The sequence below is a fragment of the Rhagoletis zephyria genome, unplaced genomic scaffold (genome assembly GCF_001687245.7).
Source record: "Rhagoletis zephyria isolate East Lansing unplaced genomic scaffold, Rhagoletis_zephyria_1.1 Rzeph_scaffold_04370, whole genome shotgun sequence".
NCBI classification, from domain to species: Eukaryota; Metazoa; Arthropoda; class Insecta; order Diptera; family Tephritidae; genus Rhagoletis; species Rhagoletis zephyria.
Window position 1 is genome coordinate 32,725 of NW_016161453.1, and position 18,530 is coordinate 51,254.

Genomic DNA, 18,530 nt, shown 5'->3' on the forward strand with positions numbered 1-18,530 from the left:
TATTTTAGTCCATGTATCGAAGTATTCTCACAATAATCTTTTATATTTTTTTTAAGAACAGTTTTGATTTTATAAAATTTCTTTTGCAATAAACTTTTTTTACTTATACCGTCGTTTTTCATAGCTACAGTGTGCTCTTCTTTGAAATGTTCCACTTTCTTCAACGACTCCATTGCGATTGCCAATCGCACGGGTGATCAAGCTCATATTTGTCTCGATACTTCAATAGATGTATGTATGTATGTACCCATAGGGGAAAATTCATGCATATTTTACTAGCCATATAATAAAGCCATTAAAGGAAGTATTTCTCAAGGCACTATGAATTATTACCAAGCACTATCACTGAAGCAGAAATTCGTAAACTAATTTATAATTGCAGATATGTATGCGCATAAAAACAGTTATAAGTTGAGGTGGTACTATTGGAAGTTGCAAGTTGATGAGATACATACATATGTACATAGTATTTAAATATGTACGTACGTAAATTTGTATGCCTTTAAAAGCAAATCAAGAACTTTTCATTAATTGCAGTGAACCGGTCATTTTGTTCCATTTAACATTCGAATGCAAAATTGCAGTGTACACCACCAAATTATTGTGAAATAAAATAAAATTACTACTAAGGAAATATAGCATAAACATCGCTGCCTAATTACGCTGGGTGTCTTCAGACATGAGAATTCAAAAAAAAACTATAATTTTAAGGGCTCTTAAAAGTAAATTACTTACCAATGTACATTAGGGTGAACCAAAATTTTTACTTTACACAAAACTTCAAGACACGGCAATGACGGCCCCAAGACTGACCACGGCATCGAAGCAGAAGTTTACGGAACCTTTTCACCGGTATGGGGCAAGGTAATTCTGTTTTCAGAGGCCGAGGTGTACGCCATTTAACTATGTCTGAGGCAGTATGTAGAAAGGGGCGCAACCAACAAACACATCGCACACCGTCTTTAAAAGAGTCACAACTCAAAATAATACGTTTGTCAGAAAACGCGAAAAACTATTTCTTAGCACATGAAAATCATATGGCAATGGCGACTTTACCTTAGGTTTTTTTTTAAACAAATTATAACAAAAATTTGCTCCAGCTTTTGCTGAAAGCTAAATAAAGGCTCTGCGTACATTTTTAGCGCATAATCTCAAAAAGGCCAAATTTTGAGTTGTGACTCTTTTGAAGACGGTATGCGCCATCTGCATACAATCGGACAGCAGAGAGGCGCTCCTCAATCTTAAAGCGCACGAGGTCACCTCAAAGCTGGTGTGGGATTGTCTTCAGCTTTTAAAACTTATCCCCTCCAGGAACCGGGTATACCTCATATGTACGGTGACCATATTTATGGGAGCCGAATACGGGACAAAAATAATTTTGCGAATTTTTTCCACAAATGCTAAAAGATCTTAAAACCATTTTAAACGATCCTAGATGTATTAGCCTTAAAACAGCACCACTGTAGTAGCATCACACATGTGTACGATACGTTTCTCGAGATTTTTACCCCACAACAGTTTTTACAAAAAATTCGTTAAATTTTAGTATAATGAAGTACAAGTTTGAAGTAGCTGGGAGTAATCGTTAATTTTTGGCAACGTTTTTTTTTTTTTTGTTTGGTGCTACGCATTTTTTTTCATACAAAGGAAGTATGTTCGAAAATTTTGTTATAGGGAAGCAAATGAGTAGCACGTCGCACTTTATTGTACTCATTTTAATGAGATACAAAACTGCAAGCAAATTTTTTCTAAATTTTCTGATTAAAAAGTGCGATATTTTGGTGCAACTTTGCAGAATTAATTTTCATAGTTTTTGCACAAAGTCGGATATTTGGATTTATTTGGTTTTTATTAGGAAAGGGGCTTTACTTTCATAAAAAAATAATAAACAAAAAAAATAGGCAAACTTTGCTAAAGTGTATAGTCCTAATTTATATTTTGGTCACTGTATGTATTCCTCACTTCGAGTCAAAGGCTTCCAGATTGGAAAATAAAAGCTGATAATGGAGAAAATTACGATCATATACCAATATTATTTAAAACAGCTTCATAGGCATGCCATTTTAATGAGCTGTTAAGGCGTCGAATTAACGAACATCGAATACGGGGCAAATACAGGACATTAAAAGAAATACAGAACATTTAGCGTCCCGTATAAAATTAACTAATTACCACACCAATTGGTCAAAAAAGAGGACTGTCCCGTATAATACAGGACGGATGGTCACCGTACTCAAAAGGGTACCGGGACACAGTAGTGGAGTCATGGAAAATAAGGTGGGAGATATTTTCACCAGAAAAAGGGCTGCCAGGGACTCATTGCATAGCAACAGGACCCTTTACTGGTGTGCCACGGAGCTCCGTTAGGCGAAACTAATATATCTGGAAGAAAAACGAAGCACAATATTACTGGACGAATTCGGAAGGTAACAGGCTGGCTAAGTCTTTCAGTGCGGACATATCAACAAGGAGAACCGAAGGACTTCTTCACCTTAGTAGGCATGAAAGAAAAATTGTTATAGGTTTTCTTACAGCCACCGAGGAGTAATAAAACAGTTGTCAAACATAGGAGTTGTTAACTCGAATCAGTGTATGTTGCGCAACGAAGAACAGGCAATACAGCAGAGCACTTGGTGTGGCACTCACTAGGACCAGATTTCGCTTCCTGTGATCACCCTACCTAGAAGCGCACGACCTAAATGGTTTCTGAGCAGTATGTGGATCGAAGATGACCTGTAGCCGAATAGACATTTGGTACAGTAGATGGTTTTGGTCGCGGTAGCTAGGTGATCTGTTTCCTCTTCTAAATCTAATGTACCTCTATAACCTAAAAGTTTTGAAAAGTGGCTTCACTTGCTTGAATTGTATGGAAAGTGCATACTCGTAGATGAGTAGTGGGATTTGATCGCCTAATCTATTCGCCTTGCGAAAGACGTGAAAAATCCACTGGTATGACAAAGATTGCCGTGGAGCTAGTCCTCATGTAGGAAATAGGAGAAATAGGCGGCCAAGAATGTTATTAGAACATAATAACGAAAAATAAGGCAAAACTCAAATGATTTCAAGGTACATGAAGATATAGAGAGTACACTTAAGATATAGGTAAGTAGGAGAAGCGCTTTGCAATGTTTTTAATGGCACACCGATGGCACCTGTGATGAAGAAGAACCCAGTCCAATCTACAGGGATAATTATCATGTTCCTCCTATCAACCAAAACATTGTAAAAGCAGCCACAATGAGGCTTATGAACAAAAATGGCTCTAGAAATAACGGAATACAAACTGAGCTGTTCCAGGGGTGAATAGGCGCATGCAATTCTGCTGTTTGCTTCAAGTAGCGCGAATAAGTCCAAGCCGAACCTATGCGAAAAACTGAAGCATTTTTAATTATTGAGGTTAAGATTCAGACCACGTTTCACTTATTCCGTGCATAGGGACAACACACTCTTTTTATTTGTTAATATCATTCTATGGAAGGTGGGCCTAATTATTAACCAATTTGTCTAATTTTCAATACCAACCTGTCTAGAGCAAAGAAAAACTTTAAGAAAAATGTTTCATTAATTTCTTTTAATAGAAGTATTTATATAGATTGAATTGCATATGTGCAATTGACAAGTATGTGCATACATAAATACATTCATGGATATTGGTATTATAACACTTTAGATTTTGTTTCGAAATGATCGTACTATTTTGGTAGGAAACCGCCGATGATGCTATCATAAAGTTTCACTTTGCTTTATTTTATGTACTCACTTCCGCCATTTCTCTGCGATATGTTTTTTTTCTGCTCTAACAAACTTTAGTCGTTCATTGACTGCTTTTCGAACAGCTTTAAATTTTGCAATTTTCGCACTTTGGCGGACTTTGTACGTTTTGACCAAAGCAGAATGATCAACATGCGAACGGGCTTTAGTAGTAAATAGAAAATGATTTCCGCCACGGATATGAAGCTGAAACCAAAGAACAATCCAATAACACCGCCTATATTTGCTGCAAATAAAAACAAAAAAAGAATTAGCAAAACTCTGCTATCGCTTAAGTCAATATGTACACTGAGGGGAAAAATATGAAAATCAAATAGAAACGTAATTGATATATTACTATAAACGTCAACGAAAGNAATATTTGCTGCAAATAAAAACAAAAAAAGAATTAGCAAAACTCTGCTATCGCTTAAGTCAATATGTACACTGAGGGAAAAATATTATAAAAATCAAATAGAAACGTAATTGATATATTACTATAAACGTCAACGAAAGTACTGTATGTAGGTAAATATTCAATTCAATTACGCACATACTAAAACGACCGCGTTCGTTCTGAAAAAGCATCCATGAAGTGAATAATCAAGATAAAACAAAAAAAAAATATATTTAATTTGCGCGCTGCCTTCAATGGAATTTGAACACTGACCCTCTCTAGAAATCGGTGCATACATATTTAATTGAACTCAGAAATGTACTTCCTCACTTGGGTACTTCTGTGTGCTAATTTTTTGTACGAAAATATTTTTTTAAAACGAGCATTTTTAAACGAAAAGTAAAGTATTAATTTTTAGTATGCATTATTTCCCTCAGTGTAGTATTTTTAAGTAGCTTGCATTTACATAAGAATTCCGTTATACCAACATACTCCGCCTGTTTACTGCTTCTATACCAGTTTTCTTTGAAGTAAATATTTACCACAGCCATATTTTGTAGCATATAAAATGTATCTTTACTCTTTTCCAACTGATGTTTAGTATGAAATCCTGATGCTGATAGTGGTGTGATGAAAAAGTCTGGGCAATAGGTGAGATCATAGCAGGCAGGCCAACAAGTATTTGCACAGCCTCTGCCATTTCTAGACACCATTGACTGCAATCGCACTCGTTCCACACACGAGGCTTCGTATATGCTGCATATGGATGCATTTCTATAAATATCGAACATGTAATGGGTAATACATCCACAATATCTTAACAAAATTTTTTTGAAACATTCCTCCATACAATTGCTTTGCGTGTACGTTTTGTAATTATGCAAAACATATTCACCTTCGAAAAGACAAGCACGCGATTCCTTATTCAACGAACGTAAATGTTGCGTAGATTCAGTTTTAGATGCCCGAATGCGCACTTTAGTCTCATGGCCGGGCGATAGTAGTAGACCAATTTCCCGCATATTAGGCACTTCGAGTGGATTATGCAGCAGTATCTTGAAGCCGACACTATTCGTAGAAGAGCAATAATAGGAATCTCTTTCAACATCCAACATCAGTTTTAAGCCCAACGATTCGCCCGTGCCTGCTGCATGCATTGGACTATAGGATTCTGGTAATACGGCAGGGTAGCCGCGCTCCGGACTCCAATCAACTGCAACAGTTCCATTTGGCAGTGGACATTTAGCCGCATCACATTTCACGTTCCCTCTACTGCAGTAAGTAAAAGTGATGTGTGAAAGTTACATATGTATGTGAGCATCTAAGAAAATTATTTAAAAAAAAAAATGTAGACTTAACGCTTTATATACGAAGTTCGGGGTTACCACATTGAAGACGCAGCACATTCCGCTGTCAGTTATGATTGGGTGAAAAAGCTCGGAGCAATTGTATTTTACACCACCAAACTGGCAGAATAGCAACATTTTACTGCAGGGTTGTGAGATCTAAGTATTGGTAAATAAAAATAAATGCATACTAAGTAAATTATGATTTATATTTTTTCTGGAATTAAGTTGATGCTTGCTTGAGAACTATAGCGCGCGTTTTCTGCGAGTTTAGTTCCTGTGCCTGTTTACTTCAAACAGAACAAAATCTTACGCCGAACAAAGTAAAGCCATACCTATTTCAGATTCGATAATATGAGCCGTTTATTTTGAAAGAAACGGTTGGTTACTTCTACATAAGTGAAAGCATCTATAAATCGCTCCACTGACATAAACTAACCCCACGTCTCCACCTTCTACAGATTCTGTTAAAAAAGCTGTGGCAAGACAGAAATGTCAGGTGGAGAGTGCAAATTTCTACTGTTAAACCATATCTGTCTTGCCGAATTTCTTACCATCGCTGTCTTAACGTCAGCTGTCATTTTGTAGTTTGACAACTCAGTTTTCATTTTACCGCGCTATCTACTTTGGGTACAGATCGATCTGATTGGCTTGATGCCAATTCGAAAGCGATATGTTAAGACAGCAAGTTGCCCACATGAGAAAACGGGAAAAAGTTAGAACAGAAATTTGACAGATGTTAAGACACATTTAGTAGAAAATGGAGACATGGGGTAATGCGCTGAGAACGGATTTTGTGGAAGTTTCGTTTTTTTTTTTAATGTACACATTTGATGTTGCCTTTTTCAGCACATTTGCCTTTTTTTGCCTTTAATTAAGCGACTGGGTCCTATTCAACAAATTTAATATTAAAAATTAATGCCAATACTTTAGAACAGCGCTGCGAAAAATTAGTACATATATGAAAACAGCTGTATAGGTAACATTTAAATATTTTGAATATATTTCAGAAACGGCTGACTGGAGCGCCGGGCCTACAGCCCAACTGGTTTTGGAAAAAATCAACTTCGTTTTTTCGTCCAACCTTATAGCCGTTAATAAAATTTGTAAAGTGCGACGACAAAAAATATATATGTATGTATATTAGGGTGGTCCGTCAAAATATCAATTATGTACAAAATATAGCGGTTTTAAAACAAATAATTTTTTTTTTTACATCGCAAAAGTTCGATACAATTTTGACTTGAAATCTGCTAAATTTTACATATTATTGAAACTTGTTCATGTATATTCATAAACTTGCTGTGTTATAGCGCCCTTGAGTTTTAAAATTTTCGTGGATGTCTTTATTTTGTTCAACGCGTGTTCTATGATGTCGATATTTTAAGAACAACCCTAATCTCACTCTACAAAAAAAGCTATCTAAATTAAAATTTTAAACTTTGTAGAGCATTAGGGAAAATTCAGCACATTTTTAACAAAACTCCAAACTTTTCAATCCGTTGATTTTGGATAATTTTTTTTACTGGCAGTGTTGACTATTTTCTTCCATATAACGATTTTTTTATGGAAAAATATACACAACACTAATGAAATTTAATGGAACTACACAATCGATTTTTTCGTAAAAATGTAATCAATAAGTTTGAATTGTTTACGAAAATTTGCTTAATTTTCCTTAATTTTCTTCAGTGTTTGAAATGGTCATGGTTTTTGTTGTAGAATATATTTTTATAAAAAATAAGTTTGAAATTTTTAGAAAAAGTTGCTAAATTGTACTTTATTTTCTCCAGCGTTTGTAATGGTTTTTGATGTAGAATATAGCTATATTTTTTATAAAAAATTTACCATGACCAAATTTTTGATATCGTAAAAAAATCTGTGCAAAATATTTCTGTGAATCACTGTCGAAATCATTGAGCCGAGCATAAAATAAAAAATAAACCTGGTCGGTCCAATACCAGCTACGTTGTCCACAACATTTTTGCGCAGAATCGAATAGCATCCAAATTTTTAAAATCAACGAAAAGCTTTTGGGATACTTCGATTTACAATTGATATTTATTGACCTTTAATAATTCTTGTATACTAGTTCTTCTTTCCCCCAAAAAGAAAGTATAAGCCATGATCAGCTCATTGATTTCTATGTTTTTAATTGGAGAATTGCAGGCAATCTGTATATATACAAAATTAGACTCAATTTGTTTTAGCTTACATCGAGCGCACGTTTAGTGTGTACATTAGGGAGGGTCATTTTTTCTTACCTATGCACGTATAGCATACGTGTAATTCTAAGCAAATTTGAAGAAGAAACTATGGGTTTAAAATAAATTTGCAGTTTGCCAAATTGCGAAAATAGGTTTCGTAGAAAATGTGAAAATTTTCGCTGTTGCGCCCTCCTTTGGAAGTTGTAAGAAAAAGATAAGTGCAGTAATCGATTCCTCATACCAAAACTCCTTATAGCATTTTTTATACAAAATTTAAGCACTTCTTTACGACATTACAGCAAAATGCTAAGAAACCTATTTTCGCAATTTGACATACTTCAAATTGATTTTGGACCCGTGGTTTCTTCGGCAAATTTGCTTAGAATTACACGTAGAATCTTTCTGTGCCTTAAGCGTATAGTCGAAAAAATCTCCTACACAAATTGACCCGCCCTAATGTACATTTGAGGATAATGATGCATTTTGTGGTGCAATGTTACTGCAACTATAGAGAGGAAAGTTTTTTGAGTTAAAAGTCGAACGCAGAAAATATTCAATCAGTTTGTCATATTAAAAATCTCTAAAATGAATGTCTCTGTTTGCTTAGTTTTCGGTGTTTAGTCCCTTTTCGCCTTTTTATACCTTTTTTGCGATTTTGAGTGCATTTCGCTGCCAATTTTGTTATTTTATTTTCACTTTTATATAGGTTTTTTGGCCCTATACATAGGCGATTTTCCAGGCGATTCAACATTGCTCTGGAAAAATCGCTCGTGTAAATATTGATTAACAAATCGCTTGCTTCAAGGTAGACAGCCAGTCAATTTTTGCATGTGATTATCGCCTGTCAAAAGATCGCCTCAAGTAAAGGCAGCTTAAAAATCAGTTCTCTGTTCATGACAAAACTTTTTACCTTTGGCTGATGAAGTCGAACGAATTGAAACACAGTTAAATGACCACTTTTAAAATAAACGGCTCATATGCAGCTCCATTCTTGGGAGGAAACTTAAATTTTGTTTAGCGTATGATCTTTTACCAACAAACGCACTGCTAGCAAGCATGTAATTCTAAAATACTATACCGTCCATACATCGGTAATGAAATTTTGCAAATTGCTCCAATCCGTAATCGAACTCGCAATGGTGGCATTCACTTTACGATTGCACAACACTTGTATCATCGCATATTCAGTCGAATAACTAAAATAAGGAAAGAACATCCGAAGCAATTTCGGTTTTATTTACTTCTGTATAATCTTAAAAATAGAAAGCTTTAAATCTTTGTGCAAAATTATCCGCGTTTTTAGTTAAACTATACAGAAATCGCTTAAGCTTATAAGGCAAGAAGAAATAATAATATGTAAAGAGGGCACGGAGGATAAAGGTTGTCGCTTTTGGCCACGATTTTATTACACCGTAGGCAATTTCTCAAGCTTTGGAATGACACAAAAAAAAAACACCGAGACACATAAACCTTATTTTAAGTCAGAGAATTCGGACCTGTATACTGTTCTTCCAGCTCAAGTCATTTTCCCAAGATATTTTCGTTTTTATGACACTATTAAGCTAGAATTTCAGGGTACTATTTTTTATACATATAGGGAAAAATTGAAAGTTAGGGGGGCTCGAGCTCCCCCCTGCCCCCACCGGGCTAGGCCCATGACGACGTATGAGTAACATTTTCCACGCCAAAATTTTTAATTTTTCTTCATTCGCAAAAATTAAAATATCTTAGGAAAATTACCTGATATAGATGAACGATATACAGATCCATAATATACGCCCCAAAATTAAGTTAACGTGTATCGGCGATTTTTGTGTTATTTTAGCGTCCCTACAGTGTTATCGGAACATATCTCAGCAAATCCCTGCCAACCAGAGTAGATCGAAGCAAAACCAGGCGGCATTTTAAGGTCCGCCTCCATTTGTTCTCTGTCGAGATTAGAGGGAACTATAGCAGTCAGAATCTCTCCTCAAAAGTGAAAACCTCGGAATATTTTTTTTAATTTTTTAAAAGGACTGTGAAGGAGAGAGTTAGGAAGGGTCCTGTAGCTGAGGGCGCAGAGATGTTTGCTATTATTTGTTAGCTTTCAGAAAGGCCCGGGTTCGAATCTCGTTAGATAACAACATATAATTTTCTTTTTTTGTTATTTGTTTTTTTCTTAATAACGAAAATGCATCTGTGAAGTGTTACACACAAAAAATAGGCCCTTCTTTGAGCTGACAAATAATTAAAGAAATCCTGAAGTTGGTAAGACCATCTACATTCCAGAGAAGGCCTTCTGTAATTGCTTTTTACCCCCACTTTTTTCTACTGGGTTGTTTATAGGAAATTTTCAAAGTAATTTGTGATTGTGTTTGAGATTTAAGGAAAACGTAATTTTATTGGAGTATAGGGTAAATTGTTCTGGTAGGGTAAGTCGTCAGAGTATGGTGAATCTAGTATTGAACCTATGTAGTGCAAAAGACGCATGCCTCGGCAACTCTGGAGTGGTGTGAAGCACGCGTAAGTAACTAAGGGTTAAACATTTTTAGCGATGAAAGGATGAGGAGAGCAAAAGCTCGTGGCAGTTATTTCTTCGATGATCTCGATGATCCCAAAGCGATGGATGTTAGAAGCTTATATACTTTTATGCTCAGTACCAAGTGGTTTATAGGTTAACGGGGATAACCGCAAACCTTATGCGTTATCTCAAAGGAACCTAACCTGAGTAGGTACACCGAAAAAATCCTTTGGAAGAAAACCTAGCTGAATATGATTAATATACAAAAAATCGAGTATTATAAATATGTATCGAGGTATCATAAAAAGTGCCTGGATCTAGACCTCTCATAATAAAATTTCATAAACGAGTGCATAGACTTTCATGAAATAAAGTGTGTACTTACATTGAAAATTGTTCAGCTTTTTGCTTGTAAGCTTGATTTGAATTACAAATAGTTACAGCTGGAAATGGATCTTGAGTTATAGAGGTAGGGTTGGAATTAATGGTGACAATCACCGGCGTAAGAGTCCACTTTTCGTAGATTTTGCCGACGAAGAAAGCTGCAGCCAGCACAACAATAATAAACGAAATTGCAAAAAATATTCTAAAAAACCAAAAAAAAAAATCATTAAAAATTACCAAAAATCAAGGAAATTTTTAGCCACTTCAAACTTTCACTTTATTGTACTAAAACTTTATTGGCTATAAAGCTGCATACCCACAATTTTTCTAAAGATTCTGATTAAAAAAGTTTAAAATTTTTTTGCAATTTTGTTGATTTTTTTTTATTAACTTTCGTACAAATTTGAAATAACAAGCTATACCTTCATAAAAAAGAATAATAAACAAAAGAAAAATAGCCGACACTTGTTTAAACGTCCATATTTATACTTTCGCCGCCTTACATTATCAATTTTTTAAAACGAAATCCAAGCTCAACTTATTCGTAAAATAATAAAAAAAATCGTACAATATATGTAGTTGGTACAGTCTTACCTTTCAAGTAGAAAAAGGTTGCTATTCCCTACATACTTTAGTCCATGTATTGTAGTATCTTCGCAATAATCTTTACAGTTTTTCTGCGCAAATACCTTGATTTTGCTAGATTTATCTTTCAAAAATGTTTTTGAGAATGAATTAGGAGGCTTTTCTATTACTTTCATGGTTTTTATTTGCGACTCCATTGCCAATATCAAGCGTTTATTACAGTTAGTAAACCTTTTCTGATCACCGCTTTCTAAGAAACTGTTCAGCTTTTTTGGCCATTACTTTTGATTTTATGAACAAAAATGTGTAACATACACCGAAGCAAGTAAGTAATTGCGTAGAATTATCCCGCAGCACTTGCACTTAGATGACCATATTTATGTTTTATTAAAACTTTGATTGCCCCAACCTAACGTACTGTAGGCTAAGTGGAAATTAGTTGAAGTATTTTTCTTACTAATTACATAAATGAACTCTGAAACATACATACACATAGATGTACATATCTTAGTATACACTAAAATCTCAAGTAAACCTCAGTACATGTACATTAGGCCTATGAGTTTTTTTTTAAAATTAAATTTCGGCTATTCTTCTTTTAAGGAAAAAGAGGGTAAGAAAATACAGACACTCTCACTTTATCACTCACTCACTTAAGCGAAATATGAAACTTTGACATTTATGTACCCAGCCGAATCAAGTCAGCTGTTTTAGCAATTGCGTCTTGTGAGGAATGAAAAAAAAAACCAACAAAAATAACGCTTTTGTCAAAATTTCGTAAAACAAAATCCGAAAAAAATGTCTACTTAATAAAAAACATATACATTTGCATATTGAAAATTCCATCCCAACCGAACTAAAAATAATAATAATTGAAAATAAAATAGTAAAAAAAAATAAAAAATAAAAAAAAAATTTTAGAAACAAATTTCGCGGTCATATGGAAATTTCCCTATACGTATGTATTTTTTTTTCAGTCCAAAATCGTTCTTCCTCGGTGTTCCCTGCTGCAACTTTATGTACCAAATTTTGACAAATTTTTATCTCCTGATATGTATGTATGCATATTAAATTTTCGGAAAAAAGTCATATGCCTTATGTAAATACTTATGTTAGAAGCTTATTAAATTTTTTTAAGATACCTACTAACACTTCTCTTATATGACTTCCTAACAAATGAAGGGTCAGAACCTTCAGCATCATTATACCCATGACTTTGATTATTTGATAGGATCCAATTGATACACAATACATGTTTATAAAGTTTTTAATTTCAAAATTTGTTTTTATAGGTTCAAAATTGTGTCAGAAGTATTGCATAAATGTTTAACTTTTAAGACCGATGTCCTTATCGTTTTAGTACAGTAATAGTCTATGAATTAGTTGATACGGATCAGCGAATGAATTACACATTTTGGGTTTTGCAATTTTGAGTTTTGTTTTGTAATTATCCACAATTGCATCCACCGTTTTGAAAGTTTGAAAACGGTCTCGAGTTTTGAATCACCGACTCAAGGAGTCTTGGAATATCGAATTTCATAAAAATCTGAACATTTTTTTTTTTTTGAATCCACCCGCTAGATCGTATCCGTAATTTGAATTTTTGAAAACTGATTTCAGTTTTGTAATAAGCGACTCAAAAAATCTTTGGATATCAAATTTCATAAAAATCCGAAATTATTGGATCCGCCATTTTGAATTTTTAAAAACTGACTTCAGATTCGTAATCAGCAATCCCAAAACTCTTGAAGGCCAAGTTTAATGAGGTTTAAAAAATCACAGGGCAATATTCCACTGGCCGATTCAGTATAGGGGTTTTTAAGGGTTGTTTTCCCCCAGAGAAACAGTAAATGATTAAGCTAGAAAAACGGTAAAATACGGGTACTGTTTTTTTGTCTCTCCTTTCCATGCTTGATTTTTTCATGGGTGCAAAATCGTGTCGGAGAATGTATTTATTGGCCTTGCTGGCATTGAAATCGCTAATAAAAATTTTTGTTTCGTGACGGAGCAGTGTTCAATACTATAGGCTACTGCTAAAACTCTGCACAATAGGTTCAAGTTTGCACCGCTTTTTGGTCAAAATGGTATACGCTTTAGTAACTTAGTAAAAGAAAAATGTATTCTAAAAATTTATTTTAGAAAATTTACACTTAATGAGAATTAACTAATGTATTAGGCGCATACAAATTGCGAAATTATCGCTAAGCATTTCCTCCTTCCGTTGAATATTCCAAAATCTACTTTCTCATTTCAACTTCCTTCTTCGAGTGTTCGGCATCATGTTTAACGGTACTGCTGACCAACCGCTTATAGCCTAACTTTTTCTTCATTGCCTTGTTTGCTTTGCTGTAAATTGCACGTAGTCGTAAGTATTTGCGCAATCGTTTATACCGTTGAACCGACGACCATTGTCGGCACATCGTAGTTTTATCACAAGTGGCCAGCCTATCCGCAACCACAGATGACTTTTTGGCGCATTCGAAATGTAGCAGGGAGCGTATGGGATGTATGATGGCATAGTAGACTAGTTCAACTATTGAGATAAAACTGAAACCCAGAAACAAGCCCATTAGTCCACCAACGGCAGCTATCATTCAGAAAAGAAAAAAAGTAACAAATTACGTAATTAACTAAATACATTTGCGCTTCCTTACACAAAAAGTCCGTCGTGCCTATGAACTCTGTTTGTATGCTACTCCGAAAGGAATACTCTTTAAAATACATATTCACCACGGCAATATTCTGCTTGGCATAGCTCCTATTGTACCGTTGTACGCGCTGGTTTTCAATGAAGAACCCATCACTCGATAACGGTATAGCAAAGACATCTACCAGGAAGGTCAAGTCATAACAAGTCGGCCAGCAGGTATCCAGACACGAGCCATCGTAGGATCCTTACGCAAACGCACCATCTCCACACAGTGCATGTCGTTGATGTTACATATTGTCGCATTCTTATAGATTTTCGGCATGTAGAAACTAATGCAGCCACAATGTTGCAACAACATTTCCGCAATACATTCCATTTCGCAATTGCGCTGTGTATAGTGCGCAAAATAGAGTAACTGTCGTTCGTCGTGAAACAGGCAACGCCGGTATTTGGCAGCTATGGAGCGCAACTTTTGCGTGGTCTCCGTCTTATCGGGACGCACGCGCACCTTAGTCTCCTTGCCGGGCGCAATCAGCACGCCAGTCTCGTGCACATTTGGCGATTCGTTTGGGCTATGCAGTGAGATCTTGAAACCGACACTATTCGTCGAAGAGCAGTAGTATTTGTCAGCCTCGACGTCTAGCGTGATGGACAGACCCAGCGATTCGCCTGTGCCCGCTATGCGACGAGGATAGTATTTGTTTGGCTAAATCGGGTGGATAGCCTCGTTCTGCGTACCAATCAATCGGCTGATACTCACGTTCGGGAATATTGCTCATGCTAAGCGGTGTGCTGCGTGAAATTAAAAGGGGGATGAAAGTTCATGCAATGAGACAAATTTTAGTGCGTAAACTCACTGTGAAATGAACATAAACTTCGGATGTACCATGTTGAATACGCAGCAGAGTCCCTCATCGGTAATGATCGGTATAAAGTATTTGGTGCAGTCATATTCATTCGCCGCGAAGCGACAAGCCACCATCATATCTTTGCACGGTTGAGAAATCTGTAGCGCATATTTTGCAGAGAAATATTAGTAATAGTGTAAGAAATCTATTTTATCTTTTAAACACCTACGTTCATGATAATATTCTCCAAATTACTCCAATCAGAACTAATTGTAGATTGTTGTTCGGTGGACTCATTTTTGCAAAGCAGTTTCAGCAAAGCTCGTATTTGGGGGTTTCTAGATCAAAAATAACCAGCGTAAATAAGTGGTATATCAATTGAACTAAAATCAAGTTCACATTTTCCTCAAGTCTATGCAATAGCACCTTCACATGCTGGGCATAACCTCGGCAGTTATGTCGGGACCTAGTCTCGATAAAAAAAAATAGTTTAAGCTACTGCAATATGCCTAGCAGAGTTCTCTAGCTTCGTCTACTGCGTGCAACTCGTTCGCGGTGAGCATTTTAGTGCAGCGTAGCTCAGAGCTGACCAAACAATTGCATTAAGTGTTGCCAGCAATGGTTCTTTGCCTTTGCCCCAGGTGCCACCAGCAAGCGACTTGAGGACGTTGTTGTGGCTCGGTATTTAGTTCAGCACTTTGTAGCCCATTGCGGTTGTGAGTGCAGAGAAAGAGGTCAGACCGTCGAAAGTGACTTTGGGTTGTTCAAAGTCGGAATTGGTGTGCCGTCGACGTGAATTCGCAGCTATAGCCAGACCTCTTCGGTCCAGGTGGTAAAAATGGTTGCCGTACACTTCGTCTTCGACTTCGACACATGTCTTCGCTTTCGGAGACATAACCGGTTAATTTTGGGCACGGTCTATCAATGTTATTGCCGATCAGTGAAGCTACTTTTGGTGGACGTAGAAGTTTATAGATATAGAAATTAAGCAAGCTAATGAAGGGGACACCAATCTGTGGGACCCCCTGTTTAAGTCTCCACGGTTCCAAAATACTATTACTGATGATAGCCAACCAGTAAGAAAACTCGGGATCTACCATTTGAGTATTGACGGCAAAGCCCACAATGCCTTCTAGCAGCATAAAGAGAGATACGGTGTTGAGGGCCTTCGACAAGTTCAACGCTACTAGACACGAGTTAAATAAGTGAGTTTTATGGCGCTAAGTGCTGTTGTGGTGTTAAAAATGGGCGGTAACGGGACGGTCTGTAAAAATTTGCCGGTGGGATGGACCTAAAAATTTAATGTCAGGTATTTTGATCCGTGATTACGAATCTGACCATGAAATTCAAGACGGCGGATCCAATATGGCGGAATAGTTTTTAAAAATTTATTGAATTCGCTCGCAACTTTTTACTCCCGGTTTTTTGGTGGTATTGGCGGGACACAAAAAGTGTTCTGCCGATTCTTTTTTTTTTTTGGACTATAGTATGAAAACAATTATTTAACCTGGAGACGCGCTCAACTTACTTATTCGCTTCCATGGCCTTTGCTTTGAGCGCCTGATTCAAGTTGCAAATAGTCACAGCTGGAAACGGGATATTTGTAACGAAATTCGGCTTTGGATTTATACCAACGATAACGGGAGTTGTAGCCCATTTGTCGTAGACGTTCATTATGTAGAAAATCGATATGATGCAAGCAGCTAAGACGGAGACAATGAAAAATGCGCTGGAGTTGTAAGGAAAATAAAAATTAAACGAAAAGTAAAGTACAATTTTTAAGGTCTGATTATGGCAACTTAACGTAACTTAGAGGCTGTCACTCAAAAATTCTCTCTTTAATGAATGTTGCTTATATTTGGATAGGCGAAACTTAACGTAACTTAATGTCACGTCGCGGCCTGTTTCATTTTGATTTTTTAAGTTCTAAGTTACGTTAAGTTAAGTTGCCATAATCAGACATTTAAAATTTCAAACTTTTACACACCGCTCAACGGGGTGCAACAAACGGTTGTTCACATATTTCAGCCCATGTAATGTTGTATTTTTACAAAACTCATCTGTATTTTTTGCCAAAACGCGACGCAAAGTATTACATTTGCATTGTGTACTTTTTACTTTTTCTGTAGATTTGATAGCCCATTTTTGGGGACTTGCACTTCGAACACAACACCGCAGACAGCCCTCCATTGTGGCTGACTAAACGTTAACTAACTATTGTAACTGGATAAAAAAGCTTTTAATTCTACTCAATGATGCTAAGGTAAATGGATGTAATATGTACTACGTGTGGATATGTGTATGTATGTATGAAAACTCATCCCTGCATACATACATACATTGTATTAAAATACAAAACCCCAGCCAGCATTTGGAAGATCATTTGGTAATTTATGAGATACTCGAGTCGTTCGCTTTCTTAGAGGATTGTTTGAGGATAACACAAGTTCACAGAAAATAAAAAAAAAATCCTGACCTGTTGCATTTGACCATCATTTCTGGGGAAAAATGTTCCGCTTTATCTGAATATGAAGTCAAAATATAAAAAAGTATGAGATATTTTGAGGTACATATGTATGTATATACGTATACTTAGATTTTATTTTTGATTTTTTTTTTTGTTTTTGAGTTCTGAAAAACCCCACTTAATAGCAGTTTTTTTAACATGTAATTGGTCAATCTCGAATGTTATTATTAAAACTACTACCATCGACGTCGCCAACATTTTCCAACCCGATTAGCGTTCATTTTAACCCATTAACTCCCTCCCGAAAGGGTGGTGTTGTTTGGAAAGTCTGAATAAAATGATATATGGGAGAGGGTTAAAATGTTCTAGAAAATTATTCGCCGGAAAATTTCACTACCCGTATTCTAAGACAAACGCTTTTATAAAGAACGTAAGAGTCCACAAAAAATAAAAAAGAACTATGTCCCCTTGAAATTTTAGCCTCCTTGTTTATGCTTTCTCTCATATTTTGTTCAAACATATAACTTAAGTTCTTGGGTCATCTGCAAAGAACTTGCACAGCTGGTAAAAGCGAACACTCTTAATGCATATTTAAGTTGTGTTCGCCAATCCATTCGCTTCGCCAAACCGTTCGCTTCGCCAAATTCATTCGCTTCGCAAGTGATAATACCGCCCTTAGTGTGTATTTTTGTGTAAGTATACATTTCCACATTTACATTAAACCGAAAATTCAATAAATGAAATGAAGCTGATTCTAATGAGATCTAAAATATTTTCATATTTACAAAAACTTTCATTTAAAAGATGTTGAGTTTTATCAAATATGGTAAATGCATAACAAAGGGTTAATTTCTTTGTTTACATTTTTTGGCATTACAGTCAGGTATGAGAGAGCTCGACTGAATTGTCACTTCTACCTTGTTGAATATGCCTTGGTTTCTTCCACACGCTTTCCGGGCTGTTTCGGTAATTAGAGCGTAAAAATAAGTTACTCTCTCACAAGTGTCAAAAATGTTTCAACCCGTGCCAAAAGTGCTCAGAGCATGAGGAACGCAAGAAACCACTTTTCGTGCTCGGAATCAACAAATAGCTAATAAAATTTGCAAAAGCCTACATTTCTGAATGTTTAGTGCTATTTTCCATTTTTTATACCTTTCATGAGCATGAAATGGTATTATAACTTTAGTCCGATGTTTGTAAGTACCAGAACAAAAAGAGATAGACCCATGAAAATGTATACTTATATGATCAGAACGTCGAGCTGAGTTGATTTAGCCATGTCCGTCTGTCCGTCTGTCTGTCTGTTTGTATGCAACCTAGTCTCTCAGTTTTCGAAATATCCGGATAAAATTTGGCAGGCGGGTGTATTTTTATAATGTATTAATCATTTGTCGGA

The 18,530-nt window shown here is 35.9% G+C and overlaps 2 protein-coding genes across 3 annotated transcripts; both read right to left on the reverse strand.

Annotated features, from left to right (window-relative positions):
- Window positions 1-3,612: 3,612 nt before the first annotated feature.
- LOC108370650 (pickpocket protein 28-like) lies at window positions 3,613-10,662 on the reverse strand. Of its 2 annotated transcripts, none has more exons than XM_017626025.1 (5): window positions 10,586-10,662; window positions 8,788-8,896; window positions 5,507-5,652; window positions 4,614-5,419; window positions 3,613-3,997 (listed from the first exon to the last, which is right to left on the reverse strand). In XM_017626025.1, the coding sequence occupies exons 2-5, from the start codon at window positions 8,875-8,877 to the stop codon at window positions 3,807-3,809; spliced, it is 1,233 nt and encodes a 410-aa protein (XP_017481514.1). In that variant the 5' UTR covers window positions 8,878-8,896; window positions 10,586-10,662; the 3' UTR covers window positions 3,613-3,806. The 2 variants fall into 2 exon arrangements, with proteins under 2 accessions (XP_017481514.1, XP_017481513.1); XM_017626024.1 differs by having other exon boundaries at window positions 8,779-8,896.
- A 39-nt stretch (window positions 10,663-10,701) lies between these two features.
- LOC108370649 (pickpocket protein 28-like) lies at window positions 10,702-17,063 on the reverse strand. Its single transcript, XM_017626022.1, has 8 exons — window positions 16,655-17,063; window positions 16,196-16,396; window positions 14,897-15,005; window positions 14,677-14,825; window positions 14,451-14,611; window positions 13,824-14,063; window positions 13,354-13,756; window positions 10,702-10,786 (listed from the first exon to the last, which is right to left on the reverse strand). The coding sequence occupies exons 1-7, from the start codon at window positions 16,855-16,857 to the stop codon at window positions 13,407-13,409; spliced, it is 1,413 nt and encodes a 470-aa protein (XP_017481511.1). The 5' UTR covers window positions 16,858-17,063; the 3' UTR covers window positions 10,702-10,786; window positions 13,354-13,406.
- Between the last annotated feature and the right edge of the window lie 1,467 nt (window positions 17,064-18,530).

Excerpts from the sequence above, each read along its gene's own strand:
- LOC108370650 (XM_017626024.1), bottom strand. The coding sequence starts at position 8,877 with ATGATACAAGTGTTGTGCAATCGTAAAGTGAATGCCACCATTGCGAGT. Across the intron at positions 5,420-5,506 it reads CCGAACTTCGTATATAAAGC|TAGAGGGAACGTGAAATGTG; the intron begins GTTAAGTCTACA and ends TACTTACTGCAG. Across the intron at positions 3,998-4,613 it reads TGGTATAACGGAATTCTTAT|CAAATATAGGCGGTGTTATT; the intron begins GTAAATGCAAGC and ends TTTTATTTGCAG.
- LOC108370649 (XM_017626022.1), bottom strand. The coding sequence starts at position 16,857 with ATGGAGGGCTGTCTGCGGTGTTGTGTTCGAAGTGCAAGTCCCCAAAAA. Across the intron at positions 16,397-16,654 it reads TTGTTGCACCCCGTTGAGCG|CGCATTTTTCATTGTCTCCG; the intron begins GTGTGTAAAAGT and ends TTACAACTCCAG. Across the intron at positions 14,064-14,450 it reads CCATCACGCTAGACGTCGAG|GATCCTACGATGGCTCGTGT; the intron begins GCTGACAAATAC and ends CGTTTGCGTAAG.